At 38.1% G+C, this 26,078-nt stretch overlaps 5 protein-coding genes across 6 annotated transcripts in view; 4 read left to right on the forward strand and 1 right to left on the reverse strand.

Annotated features, from left to right (window-relative positions):
• LOC111339606 (uncharacterized) overlaps positions 1-2,239 on the reverse strand; it is a 52,605-nt gene extending 50,366 nt beyond the window's left edge. The window contains exons 1-3 of the mRNA XM_088760080.1: positions 1,400-2,239; positions 982-1,068; positions 491-600 (exon numbers count right to left, since the gene is read on the reverse strand). Of these exons, the coding sequence (XP_088616206.1) occupies positions 491-600; positions 982-1,068; positions 1,400-1,634 (432 nt within the window). The 5' untranslated portion in view covers positions 1,635-2,239. The remainder of the gene's footprint in view (positions 1-490; positions 601-981; positions 1,069-1,399) is intronic.
• Positions 2,240-3,833: 1,594 nt separating this feature from the next.
• LOC148731868 (uncharacterized) lies at positions 3,834-8,617 on the forward strand. Of its 2 annotated transcripts, XM_088760086.1 has the most exons (5): positions 3,834-3,961; positions 4,079-4,145; positions 6,577-6,706; positions 7,114-7,422; positions 8,075-8,617. In XM_088760086.1, the coding sequence occupies exons 2-5, from the start codon at positions 4,094-4,096 to the stop codon at positions 8,262-8,264; spliced, it is 681 nt and encodes a 226-aa protein (XP_088616212.1). In that variant the 5' UTR covers positions 3,834-3,961; positions 4,079-4,093; the 3' UTR covers positions 8,265-8,617. The 2 variants fall into 2 exon arrangements, with proteins under 2 accessions (XP_088616212.1, XP_088616213.1); XM_088760087.1 differs by lacking the exon at positions 4,079-4,145.
• A 941-nt stretch (positions 8,618-9,558) lies between these two features.
• On the forward strand, positions 9,559-11,493 carry LOC148731869 (uncharacterized). The gene is made up of 3 exons (XM_088761956.1): positions 9,559-9,695; positions 9,796-10,012; positions 10,059-11,493. The coding sequence occupies exons 1-3, from the start codon at positions 9,559-9,561 to the stop codon at positions 10,596-10,598; spliced, it is 894 nt and encodes a 297-aa protein (XP_088618082.1). The 3' UTR covers positions 10,599-11,493.
• Positions 11,494-13,141: 1,648 nt separating this feature from the next.
• LOC148731870 (fibrinogen alpha chain-like) lies at positions 13,142-14,683 on the forward strand. The gene is made up of 2 exons (XM_088761624.1): positions 13,142-13,465; positions 13,544-14,683. Exons 1-2 carry the CDS (start codon positions 13,276-13,278, stop codon positions 14,074-14,076), a joined length of 723 nt encoding a protein of 240 aa, XP_088617750.1. The 5' UTR covers positions 13,142-13,275; the 3' UTR covers positions 14,077-14,683.
• Positions 14,684-20,951: 6,268 nt separating this feature from the next.
• Positions 20,952-22,654, forward strand: LOC148731871 (uncharacterized). The gene is made up of 2 exons (XM_088761283.1): positions 20,952-21,116; positions 21,197-22,654. Exons 1-2 carry the CDS (start codon positions 21,056-21,058, stop codon positions 21,724-21,726), a joined length of 591 nt encoding a protein of 196 aa, XP_088617409.1. The 5' UTR covers positions 20,952-21,055; the 3' UTR covers positions 21,727-22,654.
• The last annotated feature ends 3,424 nt before the right edge of the window (positions 22,655-26,078 follow it).

Raw genomic sequence — 26,078 nt, forward strand, 5'->3', positions numbered from 1 at the left:
AATAATGTCTTAGTATAATTTCAGAGCTGAGGAAAGAGTTTCCAGCAATCTGATTGGTCAAGCGGTTCCTTATATGATGCTATATAAACCGCTCCACACGGTTTATATAAAATGCTAACATAAAATGTTAATAAATGTTACTAAAATGTTATGATTTTAGAAATTTCTCTGTTATTCAGCTCTGAAATTATACTAAAACAACTATTCGCCTCAGGTTCGTTGAATATGGTTGAATAATCCCCTCGACTTTGTCTCGGGGATTATTTGACGATATCCACCTCGCCTTCAGCGAATAATTGTTAAATATAAATTAAGGATACATTCTGTAACCCCACCCATACTTGTAAACACATGAATTGTAGAGCATCTTTTCCCAGTCAACTTGAATTTTTCAGTATATACTATTTAGACCATAAATACTTGGAGGGATATCTTTTGCACCAATGAACTTTCAATCAAGGTTTCTATTTGAGAAGGGTACCATACATACCTTTAAAACATACTCTTTGGATAATGCAAAATATACATTGAACTTCCTTGAGAATATAATGAGCCTTAGGACATTAAACTGATAAGAGGGGTAGTTCAAGTGTCTTGTGACTGAAAAGAAATAAATGATACATCAGTGATATATTTGAGAGCAATTCTAAACGTCCAGCACATAATTCCAACCATTGGCTTTCTGAAGCCATGAAGTGAGACCAGAGTTTTAAGAATTAATTCTTACCTAAGTAAGTCTTAAAGAGAATACTGAAACTAATTACGGAGTTGGCAACATCTTGTGTCCAGGTAGAGATAAACTTTTGTTTGCTAGTACTAGTTTGCAAGAAATCAGTTGAAGAGATAAGGCTGTCAAGGGAAATATTATGTACCCTTATCACTGTCCATGAAGTCTTGTACATTTGAAGTCAATTACATTAAAAACCCAAATTTGAAGAAAGTAAGCTTGTTACTATAGGCCATTCATTAATTTCATTGTACCTGTATTGTAGACACTTTCATGGGACCAACTTGTGATTCCTCGAGAATCAAGGAATACAAACTGCCTGAATCGTGAATTGCGCGTCACTATGAAAAAGAAATAATTAAAACAGATCCAACCACAAATAAATTATACAATCACTACTGATAAGGGTGTCAAACATCTGACCATCTATTATTTACAAGCAGAAGTCTGATCTTTAAACCACAGCAATGTCTATGCATGTATAAGTTATTGCATACCCAAACTTGTGGATTAAAGTCAGATTCATAACTTAGCGAGCTTCACTTCCAGCATTATTACCTAGATGAGGATAATTAACAAAAAAAATTGAAATGCTACCCCTCCCCCCATCCACATCATGTCCCCCTGTGCATCCTTTCTGCATCCCATTTTGAAATTACCCTCGTCTCATACCTCCAACAATCTCACAGTTCTTTGAAGCATGTTTGTAGGATCCTCTACTCTGAAACCCATAAGGGATTTGCAAATAGTTGCTTCTTTCACTGATGCTGTATGTTACTTCGCTTTCTGTCTCCTCGCCCTGTGACTCCGTTCTGCCGATTTTAAAATATTCTACTGTCTCAGCATTTCCTGCATCAGAAACTCTTAACTCCTCCTCTTCGCTCTCCAACACTGTAGATCGATCCATGACAGTTTTATACAAAAGTTTTGGAACTTCCACAACTCCTTGGCGTGCATATGTTGTGTTTTGAAACAGTGGTTCTATAAGTACGATGCAATTTGCGATACTATCCACACACTCAGCATCATCTAAACATGTCACATACACGGAAATAACTCAACTGTTTCGTAGCGAAATGTCTTTAGAGAAACCCATGCAAGAGCGGAAAGCTGTCACGATTGTAGCAATTAACAAACTCCACATCGGCAAATAAACCTCCTGAATGCTCATTGGTAGTTCTTGGTCGACAAGAAATTCCTCACGAATAAATGTTTACTCCAAAAAGCCATAGGAGACTTGTAGCCATTGTATTGTGGTGCAAACATTAACTTTTCACCGATGTGACGAACAACATTAAGCAATGTCGTGTAAAGGAATCCAACCGGCCGCACACAAAGTTTTTTAAACTTTACTCCCGAGCCTTGACGTTAAAACTAAGAATAACCCACGGATTACCCAGAGATGTTGTCAGATGAACTTAATTTTGAAAACACCAAGGGAAACTAGATTCATTACGGTTGAACAGGACTCAATTATTTTCATGTTTTAAACAAATTAGCGATAATCTGTCTGGTGGAAGGGTTGCTAAGATACGCGAAGGAATGGGTACTAAAGATGTTTGACAAAAAGTCTGTGACAAAATATGTGCCCAGCCCAGCCCAGCCCCTCTCCCATGATACATAACTTTTTTTTTTTTTTTTTTTTTTTAGCCTTTGGTAAAAAGATTTTAAGGAGTTTGAAAATGTTTAACTGATACCCATCACTTGGCCAGGAACCTTGAACGAATGAGTCAAATAACCTTACGTACCACTTTGAAATTGTATGGTGGCTTGGCGTCCCAGCCTCTTAAAAATAGCGAATGCCGACTTGACCATTAAGGTGAGTTTCGTTCCTGAACGCAACTCGAAACCAAATCTAATGAAACTTACATCAGATAAAAGCTTACATCTCATACATGTTTTTTTCTTTTGGCTCCAATTTTTCAAAATTGAAACTGCGCACAAACACGGTGAAATCCAGAGAAAGAGCCATTAACAACGATCGTCAAGGAGCCAATAAACACGGGTGGTGATTTGACTCACAGTGCAGTGGAGGCGGCAGGTTTGTTATGGGAAGTGACGAGTGGACCGTGAACATAGTGTCATACGGGGGTGGATAGTGCTCTTGATCAGAAAATATGGTGCCCCTGCTACACGAGGGGTGGATGGCGTTTCACAGGAGTTTATAGTGTTAGGGTGTATGCTGCCATATAGAGATTTATTATGTTGCTGGCAGTGCCTGTGGGTAGTATAAAGCGAATCCTGTGTTCCTATTGGCTACCCGAATGGACAAGATTTCTCGCTAAGATCCCCGCAAAAAAAAAAATAACAACAACAACAAACAAAACAAAAAACACACAAAAAAAAATTGCGCGAAACGTTCTTGCAGAGTCTGAAATGTTTGGACAATATCGGCGATGGAGTCGCCAAAAGTGGCAGAAGGAATTCAAAACAAAGAAAACCGGCATAAACGATGTGGGTTCATTGTGCTGCAACAGTTGACTTACCCCCTCGTCTCTCGAAATAACAAGTCATTAAGGATTCTTATTGATTCTGTCCACATTAGAACCGTGATAGAATTAGCGTTTTCAAATGCTTATTACACGACTCGGGCAGTCAGAGGGCCAATAACTAAAATCAAAATGCTCTATTGCCGGTCAAATATTCTCTAAGTATTGGACCGGGCACTGTCCCGAATGGTCCTGAATGATACCGCACTTGTGTCCCTTTGAACTTCAGTCGTATAATAAATCTCTTATTAACCAAGCTTGCTCGGGACCGTACTGGAAGAATATCGGCCCTCGGTCTTTTTTGTACGGACCTCGCTGCGCTCGGTCCGTACTGTCAAGACCTCGGGCCGATATCCTCCTAGTACGGCCTTCGCGCTTGGTTAATAAGATATATATATTTATTCTCTGAAGAGCTCTGTTCTCAATTAACAAGTTATCCAGATCTATTTGGATGTTAAGCTTAGCCATAAAAAATGTTATAAAGAAGCATTATTTTTTAAAAATTTATCCAGCGCCGTCCGTGAAGTCCTGATGAGGAATTTATCATTCCTTATACCAGGTGTTCAATGTTCCCATGTATTATTTGCCTTTACAAAGAAACATTCATCAGCAAAAATTTGAATTGATAATTTACAAGAGATGGTGAGCACTAAAGGCCATCCCTGTGGCGAATGCAGCTTAAGAGATGAAACTTGATGGACTTCCTTCGGTTTGATTGGTTCCCGCAGTACAATAACCTCACAGGGTATGTAATCCTGATCGAAAACATATTGCATCTCGTTTGCAGTGCTTTTGAACTTAGCGATAACAACATCGACAAACACGTTTTGACTTCAAACCTAGCTTTCTTTGCGTTTAGCAGTAGATAGTTCCAGAAATGAACAAAGGGATTTTCGCTCTAGTATTATTGGCTTGCATCGTACTCGCAGGTAATTCCAACATTCCTTTTTATTTTCGTGACCTGTCTGTTTTACGTCCTGTTAGCCGGTAAAGTTTTTTAACATAATGTTGAATATATCAGCAAGAACCTTTAGAAGATTGAAAATGAATGCTTTTAGTTTAAAAAGTTTCTCTATCGCTGAGTACTTTTTTCTGGAATCATAACATTGCAATCTAGATATTTAGACGGTGAATTTTTTAAGTATACGCTAATTCTTCTCCAAAAAAATCTGTAAGGTTTTATCTAAGAGCTAAACTCTGCTTGACTCATGTACGAGATGTCTTGTGCGTGTATGTGCCTCCAAATGCTTTTATAAAATGAAGTTGTGTTCAATGCCATATCATCTCAAATAAGCAGAAAATAATTATTTTAAAACGTGCCTATTGCGCTTTTCTTAATTTCACATGTATCTTTAAATCGATGATATGTTTACGATAAAATATTTTTATTTACCTTGCATTTCTTAGATGATCAGGGAAACAAACGTAACTGGTAATAATTTGTCGCAAAGAAAACCTTGAGGCATTTCTAGCAATGAATTTAATGAGGTGTATTACCGAAAATCACACTTGCTTCCCCGGACAAATCCTAACGCTTAATATACGGATAACTGAACAGGTTGAAACCTAGAAAATTCGCAGTACTAACCAGAAACTTACACTTTCATCTTATATTAAATGCTCTATTTTAATTTGTTTTTCAAAAATTGAAAACACTGTGAAAAGACTGGATTTACATAATTCTCAGTTACAATTAGACATCTTCGTTAACGGGTCAATTTTGTCCGGTTTTCACTGTACCTCTTCATGTTAAAACGCTCTAACATGTTTGCTGAGAGGAAAAATTTAATGAGAAGATCGATCACCCGATAGACCCTTGGCTCGAGAACTCAATTCAGGGCGCTGTAGCGAAAAGAAAAAAACATTTGGTCTGAAATGATATGTAATTAACTCAGCTTCACTGTGGGACCGGCTAAAACTCGTCGCCATCTTCATTTATCCACCCTGGTTAAGCAATTGGAATGATATTTTTTGCGTTAACTGGTATAAAATGGAAATAGCTAAGCTAGTTTTCGGTAGTGACAATCGGTTTGCATAAAGAACACACAGAAGAATTACATAGGGCGGTACACGAGGGGTTCCTGCAAATATAACCTTTCTTATGTAAATTTTGGCCCCCAGCGAAAAAGAAAAACGCAGCGAAAGATTTGGCATAATTCAGCCGAGAACATTTACCCATTTTTTTGTGCTGATGCAATCGAGTCAGAAAAATATGACGGTCACAGCAAGTTCCTAGATAAAAAATCGAAATGCTTCTTTTTTTTTATGAGATATATTTTCTTTAACAGACTTGCTGGAAATGTTAATTGATCGCAGTAAATGACATAGGTGTTCAATATGTCGAATATGTAAAAGTACTAGTCATAATAACAGTTTTGCATGAGAAAGAAAAGTTCAAGTGACGAACTCCAAAACAAATTATCTGTCAATCAGGCTCTCAAAGTGATTATATAAAGACAAGAACTTCAAAATGAACTCAACAATCAATATCATGAAAATAGTGCTCGTGAAATTTAGGACAAATTTAGTTTCGAAACAGAGCACAGAAATATTTATGCTGAGGATGAGGTTATTTCTCAGATCTCTGTCCTTAAAAAATTTTAATGACCGGATTGAATAAGTGTTTGCCTAATTGATGTTGTCATCGAAATAAAATTAATTACTGCATCCCCAGCTAAATGGCTAAAATTCCTTCTCAAGGGAAGAAATTTTTAAAGAAAATACGAATGATTTACATGGTATGAAAAAGGGTGTTTGCACAACGTTAAGAAAGAAAACTCATTGAATCTCACTTGATTGACATGTCGTGGTTGATTAGACCTATAATGAACGAAACACACTGCTTTAGTTTTCTCTCGAGCATTGCTCACGGAGCACTGCATGAGCTGTAATTGATCACGTGGTGTAGACGTACAGCTGACGTCAGATAAGTCCGGTTATCTCCGCCTTTTTCTATAGGGGCGAGTACAGTTCGCAAGCCTTTACCGGATTTACTCGATAACTTTGTTAAATACTTGAATGGAATGAGCCAGGAGATATGTACCAGCAAATTGAAGAAACCGAGTTTCTAACTGAGCTCGATGATGCGTCAACGGAAACATAAGGAATTGTGTAGAATTGTTAAGACACGATTTGCAATTTTCTTCACTTTACCTCCTTTTGTTCATTGTCCAAAACAAACTGTTTCCCTTGCGTGTTGTGTATCTTTATTTATAGATCTAAAAAGACGCAAAAATGTGGAAAGAACTTCGATGACATAATCAGTGTATTAAATAGATAATAAGTGAGAACCAATCAGAATCCGGCGTGTATAATACAAGCTGTCAATCAATTCTCAATTATTTGATTATTTCCTATCAGATCTGCCAAGCTCTGCTGGTAGTAATCACGTCATCGTAAGCAAATGCAATGAAGATATGAAAATGGAAAAAAGCATGATGTGTGCACATATGTTTCTTAAGAAAATGAAAGATGGTCCCGCAAACTGCAGGTTTGTTATTTCAGAGTTTGTTGGTGTTTTTTCTTTTTGTGTCCTTCAAGAAAACTACCGCTACTTGGACTGCTAAATAACAGATTGGTAAGAGCTATAAGACGACACCGCACAAATCATGAAAAGAGGCAACAGCAGAGAAAATTTCTTATGCGAGCAGTCATTATCGGAGGATCATGTTTGAGGGGAGTGTTAGAATTCTAAAGTGGGGATCAGGTCAACAACTCTCAAACTCCTCACGGGTATTGTTGGGACTGTGTGACGATAAAAGCTAAACCCACCCCTCCCCCCCTCCCCCCATGCCCGGTCCCTCAAATGAACAAACCACGACATAAATAATCAACTTCTATCAGCTTTGATTCCTTTACTTACGCCGCTATTTTAATTTTTTTTTTTTACCTTTGCAGTCACGAATTGATGAAATTCATGGGCTGCATTAAGAACTTTACGCTTGCCCAGTGCTACGGGGATTACCTGAAAACTCACCGCAGTATGATGGAGCCAATGGGAAGAATGTCCGACATGAGAGCCAAACATTACAATTTCGGTCGGTTGTTGTGTGGTATGGACGGAAGTGGTTATAACGTCACAGGGCTGCCTAAGAACATCACTGACATGCTGAAATGTAAGAAAGAGTTTTACGACAAAGGAAAAGAATGTGCTAAGCCATTCCACGACAAATTCAAGGCCAAGGCTAAACCCGAAGACTTATGCAAGTAAGATACCGATATTCAATGGAGTGTCCAAAGTAATCTGCGATTGCTTTGGTTTGTCCTTTCTAAGCAATGTGATTGGTTAAAAAAACTCCCGCCACGTTCTCGACCAATACTTAAAGCGAGTAATTAATCAATCACGATTTAGTTACTCTGGTTTTCCCGCGCTTCGGGCAGTTTGTCGTTTTCTAATCTTTTGACATCTGATTTGATGTTGTAATAACTTTGCTTTTGTTCTTGCTTTCTGCGACTCTCAATCGAAAAGCGCTCAAACAAACTTTTACGAGATTTCTTTACAATGCTCTTCACAAGGCCTTTTCTTTTGCACAACAAAAACTTTAGAGGTTGCAGCTTCAACTGTGATGAATTTTCCTAAATCCAGGACTAACTCGTTAAGTTGGAATACCTCTGTGATTTTGTTGAAAGCGGTTGAGCAGGAATTACTTTGATGAACACTTTACACTAGATCTTGATATGTAAATGTGTCATTTTATTTGGTGACGGTAATTAACTTTGCAAAGCAAATTCTAGGGAAAACTCCCCTTAATCACCAGGTTCTGCACGCTAAATAGATTTTTTCCAAAATGGACGCTCTTAAAGATTTTCTTACTTCTCAATTGAAATAATAATCATCAAAACTGCATATTTATTTCAGGTATTTCATGAAAGCAAAGGAGTGTCAGGGAGATTTGATGAAGAAGTACTGCACACTAAGCAAACCCCCAAAATATGATCCTTTCAATCCATTCTGTCCTGGCGAAAAGGATCCATCTGCTGGAGCAGGAAAATTGTACACGACTTTGGCCCCTGCATTTACGGGTCTTGCTCTTCATCTTTTATTATAAGCCTCAGACTGCGAGTGCACAGGAGTTTCCCAATATACAGTAGAACACTGTAGAATCGTATTTTTTTTTTTTTTTATTTTGCAGGATGAATAAAGTTTATTATAGTTCGAACCGTAGAATTTTTCGAAATCTCTTTAGTGCAGATCTCGAGTGCATCCGTCCTCACGAACCTTAAATCAGCCATTTGAAGATTTTGCCAGCTGTTATGCTGATTCCAAGTGTTATTTTTCTTAGTTATCATTTCCTTTTTATCATTATCATTCAGACTACATACACCGTGTTTGATTTTTTTTTTGGCTGTTTTCTTTTAGTACTAGCACTGGAAATACACAGTAGAGTGCTTCTCACACATATCAGTGGGATGTTTCACTGTTGTTGCAGATAGTAAAATTACAAACGGACTAACTAATTTGCTTTTATCAGCTGATATAAAGCTGACGTTGCAAGCGTTTACCCTTCTTCAGAGCGAATTAACTGACCGACTAACTGACTAACTGACTGTTAGGTTAGCTGGCAGGCTGATAAGCTGACTGACTAACTGGTCATAACCAACTTTGCCATTTTGTTATGGTGTAAGTTATTTCGCACAATACAGCAGTTTTTCATTGTTCTCCGGGACATTTCCATCGCATGTTTGGAATTGTGCCTGCCAGATGTCGAGCTAATAGGTATTCACGTTACCTTAAGATTTAAGGCGTAAAACGGCGCGGAAAGGGGATGGAGAATTGATTGCAATTGAGCAAATTGCCGCGCTGATATCGCAGATTTTTAATGACTTCTTTTTCAGTCTTCGTCTACTTTGACCTGGTTTTATAAAAAGAATCAACTGCTTCTTTGCCTAAAACATTTTCTTTTCTCAATCGGCGTGACAGCTTTTGAATTTTGAACGGTTACGAAGTCTCGGACTCCAGAGACAAGAGAGCACAATTAAATTAGAGACCGTGATTTTCAGAAAAGAAAAGGACTGGGTTAGAAAACGTTTTCGGCTAGATAAAGTCGGAGCTCCAATGTCGATTCAAGAGACAAAAACGCGAAAAGAACTGAATTTAGAAAACGCGCTTAAATGGGCAAAACATTTGCATTGGCAGTCTTTTGATAACTTTCAGTTCAGCGTTACTTTCCAATTAGTGACATATTTTGGAGATTTGTTTCGATTGTCATACTACCTGCTAAGATAATCTACATGTAGTTCGTAACTAATGCGATGAGGGTGATATCGCAGAGACATTAAATATGTATATAAAAGTCTTTGACTATAGAACACGTTTGAGGCTGTGGTCATTGTCGATAACAGATGACTGTTCTCTCGTTTTGGTTCATTTTGGTCTCATGTTCAACAAACATATTTGCTCAGCAGTGTAGATTGACACAACGTTCTGAGTATGGCTTGGTTCTACTTGATCACGTTTACGAATCGTTCACTGTGGATCGGTTGGTTTCGTGTTACATTGCCTGCAATTCAAAGCCTGCGTGCCAAAGCCTTAACTTTAGACTGATGGATAAAAGTTGCCAGTTTAACAACGAAACTAAGATTTTGTGTTTATTTTGTTGATGTTGTTGTTGTTAAAGCTTTACTCGGGTCAGCTTCCTTCAGAGCTGCAAGGTCTTGTCAACATATCATTCAGAGTGGAGATTCCACTGGGAATGAAGAGTACTGGGTCGACCCACAAGGCAGTGGGAACCCCTTCAAGGTTTTTTGTGATATGACAACTGATGGAGGTACGGTTGTATATTTCCTTTTAACTTGGTGATTATTATTTTTTTTTTTTTTTTCTAACTAATGTTTTCTTTTAATTCAAAGGAGGTTGGATGCTGGTGTTGAATGTTATTTTAGGAAGTTCCTCATCTTCATGGTGGAATGGCGTCACCGAACAAACCTTCCAAGGTATTAGGAACTATGGAAATGGCACCATGGCTTTAACCAAAACCGCTATGAAGCAGCTAAGAGCGCGCACAAACTTTACTCAGATAAGATTTTATTGCAGCAAAGAAAAAGGAGCAACATTCCACATTAAGACGGCTCTGAACGACAAAGGTGCAGAAGTGGTGCGATACTTCAGCGGTGAAAGAGATGAGATGCCTGATTCGTGCGACTCCTTTGTTCGTATGGATGGTGATAACTCAAGACTGGCTCAGAATTGTGCGACATGGGCATACCATGGTAAGTGGGGACATACTAGTCATAGTGTTGGAGAGAATCGTTTGTACCATTACGCAGCGTTTGTGGCCCACAGCTATCACTGGATAATTTCTACCGGTGGCCACTGGACGTGCAATGATGAAACAAACGACAACTTGTCGACCGGAGATTTTTGGAAAGTTTATGTCCGCTGAAGTACAGCTGCTTGCAATAACTTTGTAACAGAATAAAGCAAAAAAGGGAAAAAGTCAAATAGAATTTATTAGCATATAAAACTGTCCTCTGGCTATATGCCTGTTAGCTGCGGATTTTAAATTTCGCAAATTTTCGCATCAAGGTCAACTGAAAGCAATCCTCGCGGATTAGGTGATGTTGTGGTTTAGCGAACTTATATGGTTTAGTAAAACAATTATTCACCTCAGTGTCAGTAAAAGCGGTGGATAATGTGACAATAGGATTAAAGTAGAGATTGTCTAACGTCAGTTGACCTTGGCGCAAAGGTCACGTGTGTGCAACTAGCCAGCGATGTCATGGGAACACTTGATATATGCATTGAGTTCTGAGTTAAGCCTCTTGTGTCTTGTTGCTTGTAATCTTGCGGCTCGTTACAGATATTTTCCACCACTTCGGCGAATAATTGTTAATTATAGCTTATATTCTCCATCGTTTATTTGCCTACATATTGTTTGCATTTAGTTTGGTCGACCGTTGTTTAAAACGAGCCTCTGGCTCGAGAGATACTTCAGCCGTGAAAGGGATGAAATGCCAGATTCGCGTGACTCCCTTTTTTGTACGGATTGCGATCACTTCTATGTTTTAGACATTAAATAAAGTTATTCTTATCCTTATTACCACAGAACTTTTACTGAAAATTATTTCAAACTATTTGAGAGTAACAGGTGATTATGATTTTAGTTTTATTGAAAGTGGAATGGAAGTACGTAAAAGAAAAAAAGAAAAGCTTTATTGATGATATTCCCTGTGAGAGCACCCGCCGCGCCACGAGTAACGCTAAAAAGGCTCCATACAATTACTTATAATAAAATTATAAGGAATTGTATGAAGCTCTCCGAGATACTTACAGTGCAAGCCCTGCGTGTCTTCTCGTGATATTCTTTACATTTTGTTTGATCGAGCGTTTTTTAAAACAAGCCTTTGGTTTGGTAGATTGGGCGATCACTCCTATGTTTTAGACATTATAAAATAAAGTTATTCTTATCCTTATTACCAGGGAATTTTCATTGAAAATTATTTCAAACTGTTTGAGACTAACAGGTGGTTATGATTTTAGTTTTATTGAAAGCGGAATGGAAGCATATAAAAGACAAAAAACTTCTATTGTTGATATTTCCTGCACATGCAGATAAGGTACCAGTCGAAAGCCTTATTATCTGGCGATGCTTATCACATCAAAAAGATTTAATTCCTTTTTCACTTTTCTTTTCCCTATTTTAGATTTCATGCCACCAAAGAATGAAAAGTATCAATGGGTCGATCTGTCAATTTAAGTATTGCGTGCAGTATGACTGTTTAAAGTTGTATAATTACATTAATTAAGAAAAACTGCTAAAGCTATTGTCAGTTGGTTTTGAGGTCTTTGGGTCTCGAAAATCGTCAAGACTGTAAGCGGTGCCGATGACAGATGGCTGTCTTCTCGTTGTGGTTCATTTTGGCATCATATTCAGTGAAAACAGCTGCTCATCGATGCAAATTGACTCAGCGATCTTAACATGGCTTGGTTCTACTTGATCACGTTTACGAACCGTTCACTGTGGATCGGTTGGTTTCGTGTTACATTGCCTGCAATTCAAAGCCTGCGTGCCAAAGCCTTAACTTTAGGCTGAAGGACAAAACTTGCCAGTTTAACAACGAAACTAAGATTTCCCGCCCAGCCAGTGTGAAGGAGAATGAAGGGTTTATTTATGCTGATAACCCACACCGTGGTAAGAATATCGTTAAGGACCTATTTGGATGTATAATGTTACATTTACATTTACATGAGTCTGCCGTGGTGGAATTCAACAAACTAGTATATACAACCCCAATTGTTTTCCTTGTTACTTCGACGACTGCAAAAAATTAGCAGAGAAAACTAAAGGAAAGTTGAATAAAGAGGCTAAGTTTCTAAAGAAACTGCGGTGCTGCGTCGGTGGGAGTAACAAGGTAACTTGGTTACATCAACTAAGTTGAAATTGTAAATTGGGCAACGTAGAGAGAGAGAAAAAGCTAACGCTCAAAACTTCAGCCTTTTAACACTCTACGGTGGCCAATTTACAATTTCAACTAAGTGGATATAACCAAAATACAGGAAACTTTGTTACGTAATGAATCCATTTTGTTACAAGGTCTCGAGATTACGTAACTGGTCTGCGTCATTCAATAAAAATCTAACTTCAACCGTTGAATTTGTTCAAATCTAACCTTCTATCGTTATATCGAGCCACTTCAGAGCGAATGCGCTCTGACGAAGGGCCAACGCTCGAAACGTCAGCTTTTTAACCTTTTACGGTGGCCAATTTACAATTTCAACTAAGTTGATATAACCAAATTACAGGAAACTTGGTTGCGTAATAAGTCCACTTCGTTACAAGGTCTCAAGATTACGTAACTGGTCTGCGTCATTCAATAAAAATTGAACTTTAACTGTTATATTTGCCAAAATCTAACCCTTTTTCGTCATATCAACCCATTTCTAATTGCCAAATGGCATAGACGCCACCCCATAAAAATACCTTTACTTATGGTATTTACTTTTGCATAATTGTTACCAACCGAAAATTGCGACTCAAGGCGTTCAATACCAAGTAACAGGTGCCTTAATTTGGGAAGTTTAATGGTGCTTTTAACAGTCGCATGACATGCTGCTGACGCATGCTATGTATGATGATTTGTTTGCATACTTTATTTGTAGCTTTAGTCGGGTCAGTTCCCTTTAGATCTGGAAAGTCTTGTCAAGATATAATTCAGAGTGGAGATTCTACAGGGAATGGAGAGTACTGGGTCAACCCACAAGGCAATGGGAACCCATTCAAGACTTTTTGTGACATGTCAACTGCTGGAGGTACGGTTGCGTTTAGTGTTTCCAATTAAAAATTTTTTTTCGGTATTAAGATAATAATGGTGTTTTTTTAACTCAAAGGAGGCTGGATGTTGGTGTTGAACGTTATTTTGGTAAGCTCCACATCTTCATGGTGGAATGGCGTCGCCGAACAAACCTTTCAAGGAATCAGTAATTATAGAAACGGTACAATGGCCTTAGCCAAAAGCGCTATGAAGCAGTTAAGAGCCCACACAAACTTCACCCAAATAAGATTTCACTGTAGCAAAGAAAAAGGAACAGCATTCCACGTTGCAGCGACTCTGAACAACAAAGGCGCAGAAGTGGTACGATTTTTCAGCGGTGAAAGAGATGAAATGCCAGATTCGTGCGACTCCTTTTTTCGTATGGATGGCGATAACTCAAGGCTGGCTCAGAATTGTGCGAAATGGGCGTACCATGGTAAATGGGGATATACTAGTCATAGTGCTTGGGAGAATCGCCTGTACAACCACGCAGCATATGTAGGCGGCAAATATCACTGGGTGATTTCTTCTTTTGGCCACTGGCTGTGTGATGATAAGACTAACAATAACCCGTCAACCGGAGATTTTTGGAAAATCTATGTTCGTTGAAACTTTGTCACAGAGAGATGTCCCTGAAATGAAGTTGAAGCAATTGCATCTCGATTGCAAGAATTTAACACACAATCAGAGCTTGATTCCACTGACGATCTCAGTGAAAAGGAACTCAGGCCATAGCCATTAGTTAATTAATTTTCTAGAAGAATGCACATATCGCGTACTAGTTGATTTCTCGTTAACGTTCAAGAAATAATCTGAACAGCGAAGTTATCTAATCTGCTCATTCGACTCATTTGCATTTATTTGAAATGTGAAGCGTCTAAATTAAATCGTAACAAGCGATTAATAATAATAATAATAATCCATTTATATAGAGCCTTTTCTACAAGATTCAAGGGGCGCCGTTTACAAAAATCTGTTGAAGCTAGAAAGTAAGAATAATCACAAGAAATTGACATTAAAACTAGGCACTAACTACACAAGAGATAAATGTACACGATAAACAGGTTATTTATTGATTCATAAACGTCACGATTCATAAGCTCGAATAAAAAGAAATGTTTTAAGTTTGCGTTTAAAATCGTCAATTGAGTTTGCAGATTTAATTTCCTCAGGTAAGTTATTCCAAACTTCCGGAGCAGCAACAAAAATAGTTCGTTTAGCATATGAGTTTAGATTAAAAAAGGTTTTAACTGATAGAGTTCTATTAGAGGATCTAAGATTGCGGTTGGGTGTATACAATTGAAGGAGTTCCTGTATATAGATTGGAGCGTGATCATGTAGCACTTTGTAGGTAATTAACATAATTTTAAATTCAATGCGAAGGGAAACAGGGAGCCAGTAAAGATCTCTGAGGACTGGAGTAATATGGCAAAATCTTGGACCATGGTTGACAAGGCGAGCGGCAGAATTTTGAACATGTTAAAGCTTTCGAATAAAATAGGATAGTAGGCCGTACAATAAAGAATTGCAATAGTCAAGTTTAGAAACTACCAAGGCATGAATGATGATTTTTGCTTTATCATAAGTAAGATGTTTGCGTATGAAGCCAATGTTAAGAAGATGGAAGAAGGACGATTTACGTCTACAGAGTGCATTGACAGGAAGTACCCTACAAAGGGACTGATCAAAGATAACACCAATATTTTGTGCACTGGGGGAGCAGGATACGGTCTCATTTGAGATATCAACAGAAGATAGTGGCGGCCGAGGACGATGGGAAAAGAATATCACGAGAACCCCAGACTTATCTTTATTTAATTTCAACTTCTTGGAAAGCATCCATGTCCCGAACACAGTTTATCCGCTTGGTGTTACTCAGATTCATATTAGGAACAGACGACGTCCTAAACGTAATATATAGCTGAGTGTCATCGGCATAAAAGTGATGAAACATTTGATGTTGTCGATTAACTAAATGGAAAATAATGAACATTTCCAGTGCAACTGAAAATCTTTTTTTCGAAGCACTTTTTTGTTAGTTATCCAAAGACTAGATTGTATGCTGCTGTAACTGAGTTACAATTTTGGCCCACAAATAAAAAAAGTTAAACGTATGTAACTTTAGAACCAAAATACTATAACGGTCAGCGAACTCTGTCTACCAAAACACGAATAGACCTCCGGCCAAAACCAAAGTAATCGCAACAGTCAAGGACGAAGCATATCACGAGGAGCCGATGAGAACTCAAAATAAAAAAACAAAAAAATCGCTTGACGCGGGAAAATGCGACTGACCAAGTCGTGCTTGGGTTTAGCTTTGAATCTGATTGGTTGAGAAAACTGTGCGATTTTCAGACCAATCACAGAGCAGAGTGATGCAGAACTTGCACAATTCCAGATCACTTTTGCCACTTAATTGAAAATTGCTTTATTAACTTACCATGAATTGGTTCCCTTTCGGCGAGGTAGTGATAGGTTTTTCTTGTAGATAGGAGTTCTTGCCCAAAGGAGATTAGCACACTGATGATTTATTACCTTCTTGACGAAAATACCTATTTCGTAATAACACGTACGTTTTAAGGTTTTGATTTTTATTTTGGAAATTGTACTTTATAAGTGCTTGACTTCCACAAATATTCCTCTAAGATGCGATACACTGCCGATACCCCAACTAAGATTTCTTGTGATCCTTTTGTTCAAGATTTTTACGGCTTTCCGTGCTACCTAAGTGTAAGGAAAGACCGCAGATTGCCATATGTTGCTTAGAATGATTAGGTAAATTAAAATGTCTAGCGTCGAAGGGCCAACGCTCGAAACGTCAGCTTTTGTAATCGTTACGGTGGCCAACTTACCACTTCAACTTTGTTGATATATCCAAGTTATTTCGTTACTCCCACCGAGCAGCCCCCAACAGTTTCTTTTGAAACTATCAGTCTTCAACCTTTTGAAATAGCGTTTGAGTGTTTTCAATCATTTTTCAAAATTATAAAAAGCTTCATCTCTGTTAGGGATTCTCTAACTGACTGATTCAAAAGGAGAAAGGCCATAAACGTAGAAACTAAGAGCCGTTCATCTTTTCAAGTCGATAGAAATTTTTGAAACATCACAGTTCAAATGAGACTTCAAGATGCATGCAATATGTATTTATGAACGATTTCCCTTTTTTCCCTCTTTTCTTCCCTATTTTAATTTGCACTCAGGGTCAACAAAACTGCGAGCTATCCTGAACTGTTTAATATTGCACGAAATAAACTAAAAAAAAGTGCAGTAAATTTCCTGAAGCCAGTTGGCTAAGAGGTCTTCGAATATAAAACACTTTTGAGGCTGTGGCGACTCTCGATGCCAGATGGCTGTTTTTTCTTTTTGGTTCATTTCGGCCTCATATTTGATAAACGCATTTGCTCAGCATTGTTAATTAGCACAGCGATCTGGGTATGGCTCGGTTCTTGACCGCGTACACAAATCGTTCACTCTGGATCGGTTACACTCGTGTTAAACTGCCTGCTATTCAGAGCCTGTGCGTCAAAGTTTTAACCTTAGATTGATGGACAAAACTTGTCAGTTCAGCAACGAAACTAAGATCTCCCTCCTAGCCAGTGTGAAGCAGAAGGAAGGCGTTATTTATGCCGACAACCCAGATCCCGATGAGAATGTGTTTTAGATGCCTTAGCAAACGTCCATGCACGTTTATCGATCTTTGTCTTTTAAATGTTTAAAGTTACACATTTTCTACGGCTCTGTCTTAATGTGATGAGATAAACTTATCTGAGCCACCAAACTGAGAATCGCCTGTATGACTACGCAGCATTTGTAGTCTTTGTATTCTATTCTGATTTTGTAGTCTTGGAGAAATTTAGAGTAATTTTCATTGGTATAAAAAAATACCGTACAGGTGAATAGTGCTATTCGCGCGCCTGATTGGCTTTGTAAGAAGTACTAATCACCCCCGCGCAACCGAAGAGACAAATCGCGCGTCAAAAACTTCATTTCCGGCAACTGTTTTAGAACCGACTGAACTAAACCAACAGAAACATACCAATAATTTTGGTTTCTTTGTGGTAGATACTAAAAGAACTACTCATTTCAGTGTCTTTCAAAGTGGTGAATATTTACCTCCACTTCGGTAAATAATTGTTTTTATAGCTTATATTGTCAATCGTTTATTGACGTACATAATGTTTACACTTAATTTTGTTGAGTGTTTTTAAAACGAGCCTTTGGATGGGAGAGTGGAGGATCACTTCTATCTATTAAAAATCAAATAAAGTTTTGGCTTATCCTTATTTCCACGGAATTTGCACTGAAAACTATTTTAAACTCTTTAAGAGAAACAGATAATTCTAATTTTAGTTTTATCGGAAGTTGAATGGACATATATAAAAGAAAAAAAAAAGAGAAAAGCGTAATTGTTGTTATTATATACATACTGATATACATATACATACTGAGATTTACTGAAAAGCGGCAGAGTCAAATTTTCGTTCGCAAACCGATGTAAACCAATCAAATGTGGCGTATCGCTTTTCCCACATGTGAGGAAAGCGATACGTCCAATCAGGAGCCGCGTATCATGTTTTTTCACGTATGAGCCGTACGGCAAGTTGAAGTTTTCATTCAAGGCTGGTTGGCGCGGTTTCGTACGCCGTACAAGCCATCGCTCTGCAAATAGTTTTTATTGGCATTTCTTCCATCGTTAATATTGAAAGTTCCTGTCTCGGCGAAAGCCATGAGTGAAAAGCGTTTCGTTATCCACGATTCATAACTTTTGGATCTTATTTGAGCTCTTTCCCTTTTTACGAAGCTGTTTCCTTTCAGAGATTGTTGTTTGACCACATTTGTTTAAATAAAGCTTGTCATAGTTTAAGGAGGGTGTTCAATCTCAGTATGTATATAACAAACACAAAACCACATGGAAAGTGCGTGCGTACGGTGTTTACACACTCTTTGTTTTGTATCAGAAATCTCACTCGTTCGCTTCGCTCACTTGTTCGATTTCTGATACGCCACACCTCGTGTGTAAACACCGTACACGCGCACTTTCCTTGAAGTATTCTATTTTATTATATAGATACTGATTGAAATACCAGGATTTCTCCTTTTATTAAAAAATCATATCTTCACCGTGCGCAGTGAAGATACTATTTTTATATTTCACGTGTGAGGATACTGGTGTGGCCATGGTTACCAACACAATTACCCAATTACAATAGAGCTTCTCGCTCAGGCGCGCGGTCGGTTGACTAATTTCATCAGTATCTATATAATAAAAAGAACATTACATGGCCGCTTGGGGATACGAATTTTATCTTCTCGTGCTGAAAGTATCTCTCACGGGTGAGCGCAGCGCTCACTCGTGAGAGATGCTTTCAGCACGAGAAGATAAAATTCATATCCCCAAGCGGCCATGTAATATCCTCTATGTATGCCATGTATATGCAGATGAGGTACCAGTCGTGAGCCCAGTCGTATGGCGATGTTTATCACAGTTAAAGATCCCTGTGAGATATTTTACTCCAGCTAAGTAGGTGCGTCCTTTTTCAAAATAGCCTTGTGTATTACACTTAAGTTTACGGTGGCCAATTTATCATTTCAACTTTGTTGATATATCCAAATAATTTCGTTACCCCCACCGACGCAGCCCCAAACAGTTTCTTTAGAAACTATCAGCCTTTATTCATTTCTATGCCTGACAGCCGAGGATTTTAAATTTCGCAAATTTTCGCATCTATGTCAACTAAAAGCAATCCTCGTGGTAAGGCGATGTTGTGGTTCAGCAAACTTATATGGTTTGCAAAAAACAATTATTCACCTCAGTGCCAGTGAAAGTAGTGGATATTTACCTCACCTTCGGTAAATAGTTGTTAATTATAGCTTATATTCTTCATCGTTCATCTGCCTACATATTGTTTACATTTAGTTTGGTCAAGTGTTTTTTAAAACGAACCTTTGGTTTGGGAGGTTGGGCAATCACTTCTATGTTTTAGACATTAAATAAAGTTATTCTCATCCTTATTACTACGGAATTTTCACTGACAATTATTTCAAACTCTTTGACAGTAACAGGTGATTATGATTTTATTTTTATTGAGAGCGGATGATGCAAGTATGTAGAAGAAAAAAAGAAGCTTCATTGTTAATATACCCTCTACATCTAGATGAAGTGGTAGTCAAGAGCCTTATTATCTGGCGATGTTTATTTATATAATAGTAGAGAATTCCATGCGGGATATTTTACTCTAACTGAGATTAGCTAACTCCCTTTTCAAATAACGTTTGTGCATTGTTGTTCCTGTTTTTCCGAGATATAAAACATGTATCACTGCTAGATAATCGTTAAATGATAGATTGAAAGATTTACTACAAAAGTAGATTTTTGCAGCTGACCATGATCTTAAATTGTTAAACATTTACGAAATTTCAGAGTTGAACTGCAAACTCAAAATACAAATGTTATAAATATTTTAAAAGGTTTAATTAAATTTTCAATTTTTTTTATTCCTTAATTTGGATTTCATGCCACAAAAGATGCAAAGTATCAAAGGGTCTATTCGTCAATTTAGGTACTGTGTGCAGTATAGCTGTTTAAAGTTGCATGATTTCTAGATATTAATTGAGAAAGATTGCTAAAGCTATAGCCAGTTGGTTTTTGAGGTCTTTGGGTGACAAAAATCGTCGAGACTGCAAGCACTGCCGATGACACATGGCTGTTTTCTCGTTGTTGTTCATTTTGGCATCGTATTCAATGAAAGCATTTGCTCAGCAATGCAAATTAACACAGCGATCTGAACATGGCTTGGTTCTACTTGATCACGTTTACGAATCGTTCACTGTGGATCGGTTAGCTTTGTGTTACATTGCCTGCAATTCAAAGCCTGCGTGCCAAAGCCTTAACTTTAGGCTGATGGATAAAACTTGCCAGTTTAACAACGAAACTAAGATTTCCCGCCCAGCCAGTGTGAAGCAGAATGAAGGGTTTATTTATGCTGATAATCCAGACCGTGGTAAGAATATCCTTAAGGACCTGTTTGGATTTTTAATGTTACATTTATAGTTACATGGATCTGCAATGGTGTAATTCAACAAAATAGTGTGTGCAACCACAATTGTTTTCCTTGTTACTTCGAAAACTGCAAAAAATTTCAAGAGGAAATTACAGGAGACTTTGTTACGTAATGAGTCCATTTCGTTACAAGGTCTCGAGATTACGTAACTGATCCGCGTCATTCAATAAAAATTTATTTTCAAACATTAAAATTGGTTGAAACCTAACCTTCTATCGTCATATCGACCAATTTCTAACTGCCAAACGGCATAAATGCTACCCCGTCAAGAACCTTTAGTTAAACTTTAACATACCAACCACGGATTACGATATAAAGTGTTCAATACCTAGTGACAGTTACCTTAATCTACGAAGTTCAATTGTGCCATTTACAGTCGCATGACTTATTGTTGACGCATTCTAAGTATTATGATTTGTTTGCATACTTTATTTTTAGCTTTGGTCGGGTCAGTTCCCTTTAGATCTGCAAAGTCTTGTCAAGATATAATCCAGAGGGGAGATTCTACAGGGAATGGAGAGTACTGGATGGACTCAGGAGGAAACGGGAGCCCCTTCAAGGCTTTTTGTGACATGACAACTGATGGAGGTACGGTTGTGTTTTGTTTTTCCAGTTTTTTAACTTTTTTTTCAAGTATAAAAATAATTATGGTGTTTTTTAACTCAAAGGAGGCTGGATGTTGGTTTTGAACTTTATTTTGGGAAGCTCCCGATCCCCATGGTGGAATGGCGTCGCCGAACAAACCTTTCAAGGAATCAGTAACTATAGAAACGGCACAATGGCCTTAGCCAAGAGCGCTATGAAGCAGCTAAGAGCCCACACGAGCTTCACCCAAATAAGATTTCACTGCAGCAAAGAAAAAGGAACAACATTCCACGTCGCAACGACTCTGAACAACAAAGGTGCAGAAGTGGTGCGATTTTTCAGCGGTGAAAGAGATGAAATGCCAGATTCGTGTGACTCCTTTGTTCGTATGGATGGCGATAACTCAAGGCTGGCTCAGAATTGTCCGAACTGGGCAAGGAATGGTAAATGGGGACATACTAGCCATAGTGATGGGGAGAATCGCCTGTACCACCACGCAGCATATGTACCCAGCAAATATCACTGGGCGATTTCTTCCCCTGGCAAACGTCTATGTGATGATAATAACAACAACCTGTCAACCGGAGACTTTTGGAAAATCTATGTTCGTTGAAACATTGTCACAGAGAGATGTCTCTGAAATGAAGTTGATGCAGTTGCATCCTGGTAGCGAGAATTTAGCGCACAATCAGAGCTTCATTCCACTGACGATCTTCGTGAAAAGGAACTCGGGCTAGAGCCAATTTTCATGAAGAATGCACATATTGTGCACTTGTTAAAGTCTTGTTAATACTTTAGATATTATCTTAATAGCGAGGTTATCTAGTCTGCTTATCCGACTCATTTGCATTTATTTGAAATGCGAAGCGTGTAAATGAAATCACTGCAAACAATTAACTGGAAGGAAAAGTATGAACATTTCTTGTGCAACTGAAAATCATTTCTCAGCATTTTTTTGTTAGTTATGCAAAGACTAGATTGTATGCTGCTATAACTGAGTTACAATTTTGGCCCACACGTAGTACAAAAGGTAAACGTACATTATTTAAGAACTAAAATACTCTAACGGTCATAGAACTCCGTCTACAAAAACACGAATAGAAAGTATTTTGAATTAGTGTCGTTAAACCTCCCGTTAAAACCGAAGTAATCACAACAGCCAATCAGTGAAACGAGAAATTTATATCACGAGGGGCCGATGAGAACTTAAATAAAAAACAAACAAATCGCTTGACGCGGGTTTAACTTTGAATCCGATTTGTTGAGGAAACTGTACGATTTTCAGACCAAGCACAAAGCAGAGTGATGCAGAACTTGCGCAATTCCAGATCACTTTCAAAACTTAATTGAAAATTGCTTTATTATCTTACCATGAAGTTGTTTACTTTCGGCGAAGTACTGATAGGTTTTTCTTGTAGATAGGAGTTCACGGCCAAAGGAGATTAGCACACCTTGATGATTTATTACTTTCTTGACGAAAATACCTTTTTGGTAATAACAAGTACGTTTTAAGGTTTTGATTTAATATTTTGGAAATTGTACTTTTAAGTAATTGACTTCCGCAAAGATTCCTGCAAGATGCGATACCCAGCCGATACCCCAACTAAGATTTCTTGTGATCCTTTTGAAATAGCGTTTGAGTGTTTTCTATCATTTTTCCAAATTATAAAAAGCTTCATCTCTGTTAGGGATTCTCTAACTGACTGATTCAAAAGAAGAAAGACCATAAACGTAGAAACTAAGAGCCGTTCATCTTTTCAAGTTGATAGAAATTTTTGAAACATCACCGTTCAAATGAGACTTCAAGATGCATGCAATATGTATTTATGAACGTTTTCCCTTTTTTCCCTCTTTTCTTCCCTTCTTTGCACTTCGGGGTCAACAAATCTGCGAGCTATCCTGAAGTGTTTAAATTTAGTGCAGTAAATTTACTGCACTGTTTAAAAAGTGCAGTAAATTTCCTGAAGCCAGTTGGCGAAGAGGTCTTCGAATATAAAACACTTTTGAGGCTGTTTTCACTCTCGATACTAGATGGCTGTTTTCTCTTTTTTGGTTCATTTCGGCCTCATATTTGATAAACGCATTTGCTCAGCACTGTTAATTAGCACAGCGAACTGGGTATGGCTTGGTTCTACTTGATCGCGTACACAAATCGTTCACTGTGGATCGGTTGCATTCGTGTTACACTGCCTGCTATTCAGAGCCTGTGTGCCAAAGCCTTGACCTTAGGTTGATGGACAAGACTTGTCAGTTCAGCAACGAAACTAAAATTTCCCGCCCAGCCAGGGTGAAGCAGAATGAAGGCTTTATCTATGCCGACAACCCATATCCTGATGAGAATGTGTTTAAGATGCCTTAGCAAACGCCCATGCACGTTTATCGATCTTTGTCTTTTAAACATTTAAGAGTGTGTCTCTGTAAAAGCGGTCCGGTGAATTTTAGCTTGAGACACAGATTTCCCTCATTTCTTGTGGGTTGTAAGACATTCATGTGCCTATTCTAAAACCACAATCCGTTTGATCGGATCTCTTTATTTTTTCAAAGTTTTACGGAAATGAAATTTCACTCGAGCGAAGGCCTGTCGTGACACTTTTCAAGACTTTAATTTGAGACAACTTTGGAGGACAATTTAAAAAAAATACGGAACTCAGCAGAAAAAAAAAAAATACCACAGCCACGTATATTAATTCTATCTTATCCATCGAAGCGACTTGCGTGAACATCACATTTCAATCAAAGAAACAGGAAGACTTGAATGACACCTTATCGGTTCGCTTAAGTCACACACGCGAAAACCAATAAAATTTAAGGTAAATTTTTGAAAAAGTGAGGTGTTCTTAACTGATCCAACTAACATAGTTAGGAAGTAGATGCCATAGAAAAGGTAACTACAGAAAAAAAACTTCGCGGCCCGACCTTTACGAAAACTTTATAACTCCCCGAACTTACCTAATTTTCGGCAATCTCCAGGTTTGGCTGCCATTTTGAAGGACTTATCAACATGAAGCGTTGCAGACACAAATCGAGCAGGTAGATCTAAAACCGTAAGAAATACATGCGAAAGCAATTCAAATAAACTTTACTTTCTATTCAAGCACCAAAATGTGAAATTATTCGTAATACTTACCATTCCTACATTCCCATGCGACCATTTCTTCCAACAATTCAAACACAACTAGTGTTCAAATTCCCCTCGACAGTCCACCATAAGAAATAACTTGTGTCACCCAAGCTTGGACTCAAATGTGAAGTACGAACCAAATAACACAACTGCTTCTTCTTCGAGGCAATATCATGCTGGTATTTTGATTTCTGATCGACAAGAACGGTGTTCAGTAAGGATCGCCATGTTTACCTCACACACGGACCGCTGACCAGCCGCTGAGTGAAAACAGAACGGTGTGGGGTGGGGTGGGTGGGAGCTTATCTTCATAATATATTAGAATACATGCTCAAAAAACTTTGGGACTCCCAGTCTAAACCGTGAAGGCATGCTTAGTGGTACAGACTACTTTTATTTTGTTCTCATAACTTTTTCCTTGAAATCCGAACTGGTATTGGTTAATAGAGTTATCGATGAATTTTTAACCGGGGTACCCATATTACTTTTTGCTTGTCTTCTGCGGTATAAAATAAGGTGTCTATTTTACAAGAACCTTTTATTTATGCCCCATTGCACGGAATGAACACTGTACTTAGAATGTTTTTTTCTAAGTCATTTCTGCTGTTCCCAAGAATGCATGCAAAATCATTGCTTTACATACAAAACTGACTCTAACATATGATTTTCCGCAACAGTAACCAATGTCATTTACGTATGGCGTTAATAAAACTAGCAATGTACAATTTTTAGTGTTTCCCACTTATAAGCTCGACATAAAATTGTTAAGTGAACCATGTTAGTCTCAGCTCATACCTTTAATCGATCTGACCTTTTATCACTAAACTCTATTCTTTTTGAATATTCGACAAGCAACCGTGAGCGATAATCCTACTCTTGTAAGTTGGATCAGCCATGATCTAATCGGCCCAAAGTAACGAATATAAATGTAGAGGCAAGGCCGATACAGCGTCTTCAGGCACCAGAAGAACTTCAGCCTTCTTCAGGTACCTGAAGAAGGCTGGTTTGGCCAGCCGAAATATAGTGCTCCGTCTTAAAACTTATCTACGTTAAAACGGTCTTGCCTCTATATTCCTATTCCGTTTTCAATTTCAAATTTATTGTCCATTTTTTTTCATACGACAACGACAAAGAGTTTTATAAGTAAACCGAATGTTTGGTGCACCACGCTTGTATCTACAAAAATATGGAAAAGGCCCGCTAAATAAGCTCCTCCCCTTGGCCTGCTCCTAATTTTTGGTTGCTCTGGCCCCATGCCTCTGCACGACTCCCTGTTGGCTAAAAAGAAATTTGAAAGACTACTATGCAGGGCGCCTTTTCTTTTTCATTTCAGTTACCCTCTACAATTCTTTATAAGTATGTTTCGTGTTGAGATTTGGAGAAAACTTTCTCCGCTAACCTCTGACCTGGGGTCCACGAGGGATCACGAAATTTATGAGGTGTGGCCTGAATGTCATTGAAACAACCACTGGGCAAATACATGGGACGCAAGTGCTCTCTGTTAAAAACAATACAGCTGCGGTTGGACAACAACGGTGTTTAAGGAGGCTCGGAAAGGTTTTCTGTTGCCGTGGTGTTTGTGAAACGATGACAGGTTACAAGAAAAGAGCTTAATCGTGTGGGCAAACTATAAACATCTTTGCAACTATATTGTTGGGCAAGACGCAAGGTCCACAAACAGACCCTCAAATGTTTAGTTATTGTAAATTATCTGAAAAATGAAGTCGGTTACCTACCATTTTAGTTTCTTTGTTGGAAAGCTTCCGAAATTCTTTAACTTCTTAGAAAGTATGAAACAAATTTATCTAGCAGATTTTAAGACTTCTTCCCGTACTTATAATCGT

The sequence above is a fragment of the Stylophora pistillata genome, chromosome 5 (assembly GCF_964205215.1).
Source record: "Stylophora pistillata chromosome 5, jaStyPist1.2, whole genome shotgun sequence".
In the NCBI taxonomy this organism is placed as follows: Eukaryota; Metazoa; Cnidaria; class Anthozoa; order Scleractinia; family Pocilloporidae; genus Stylophora; species Stylophora pistillata.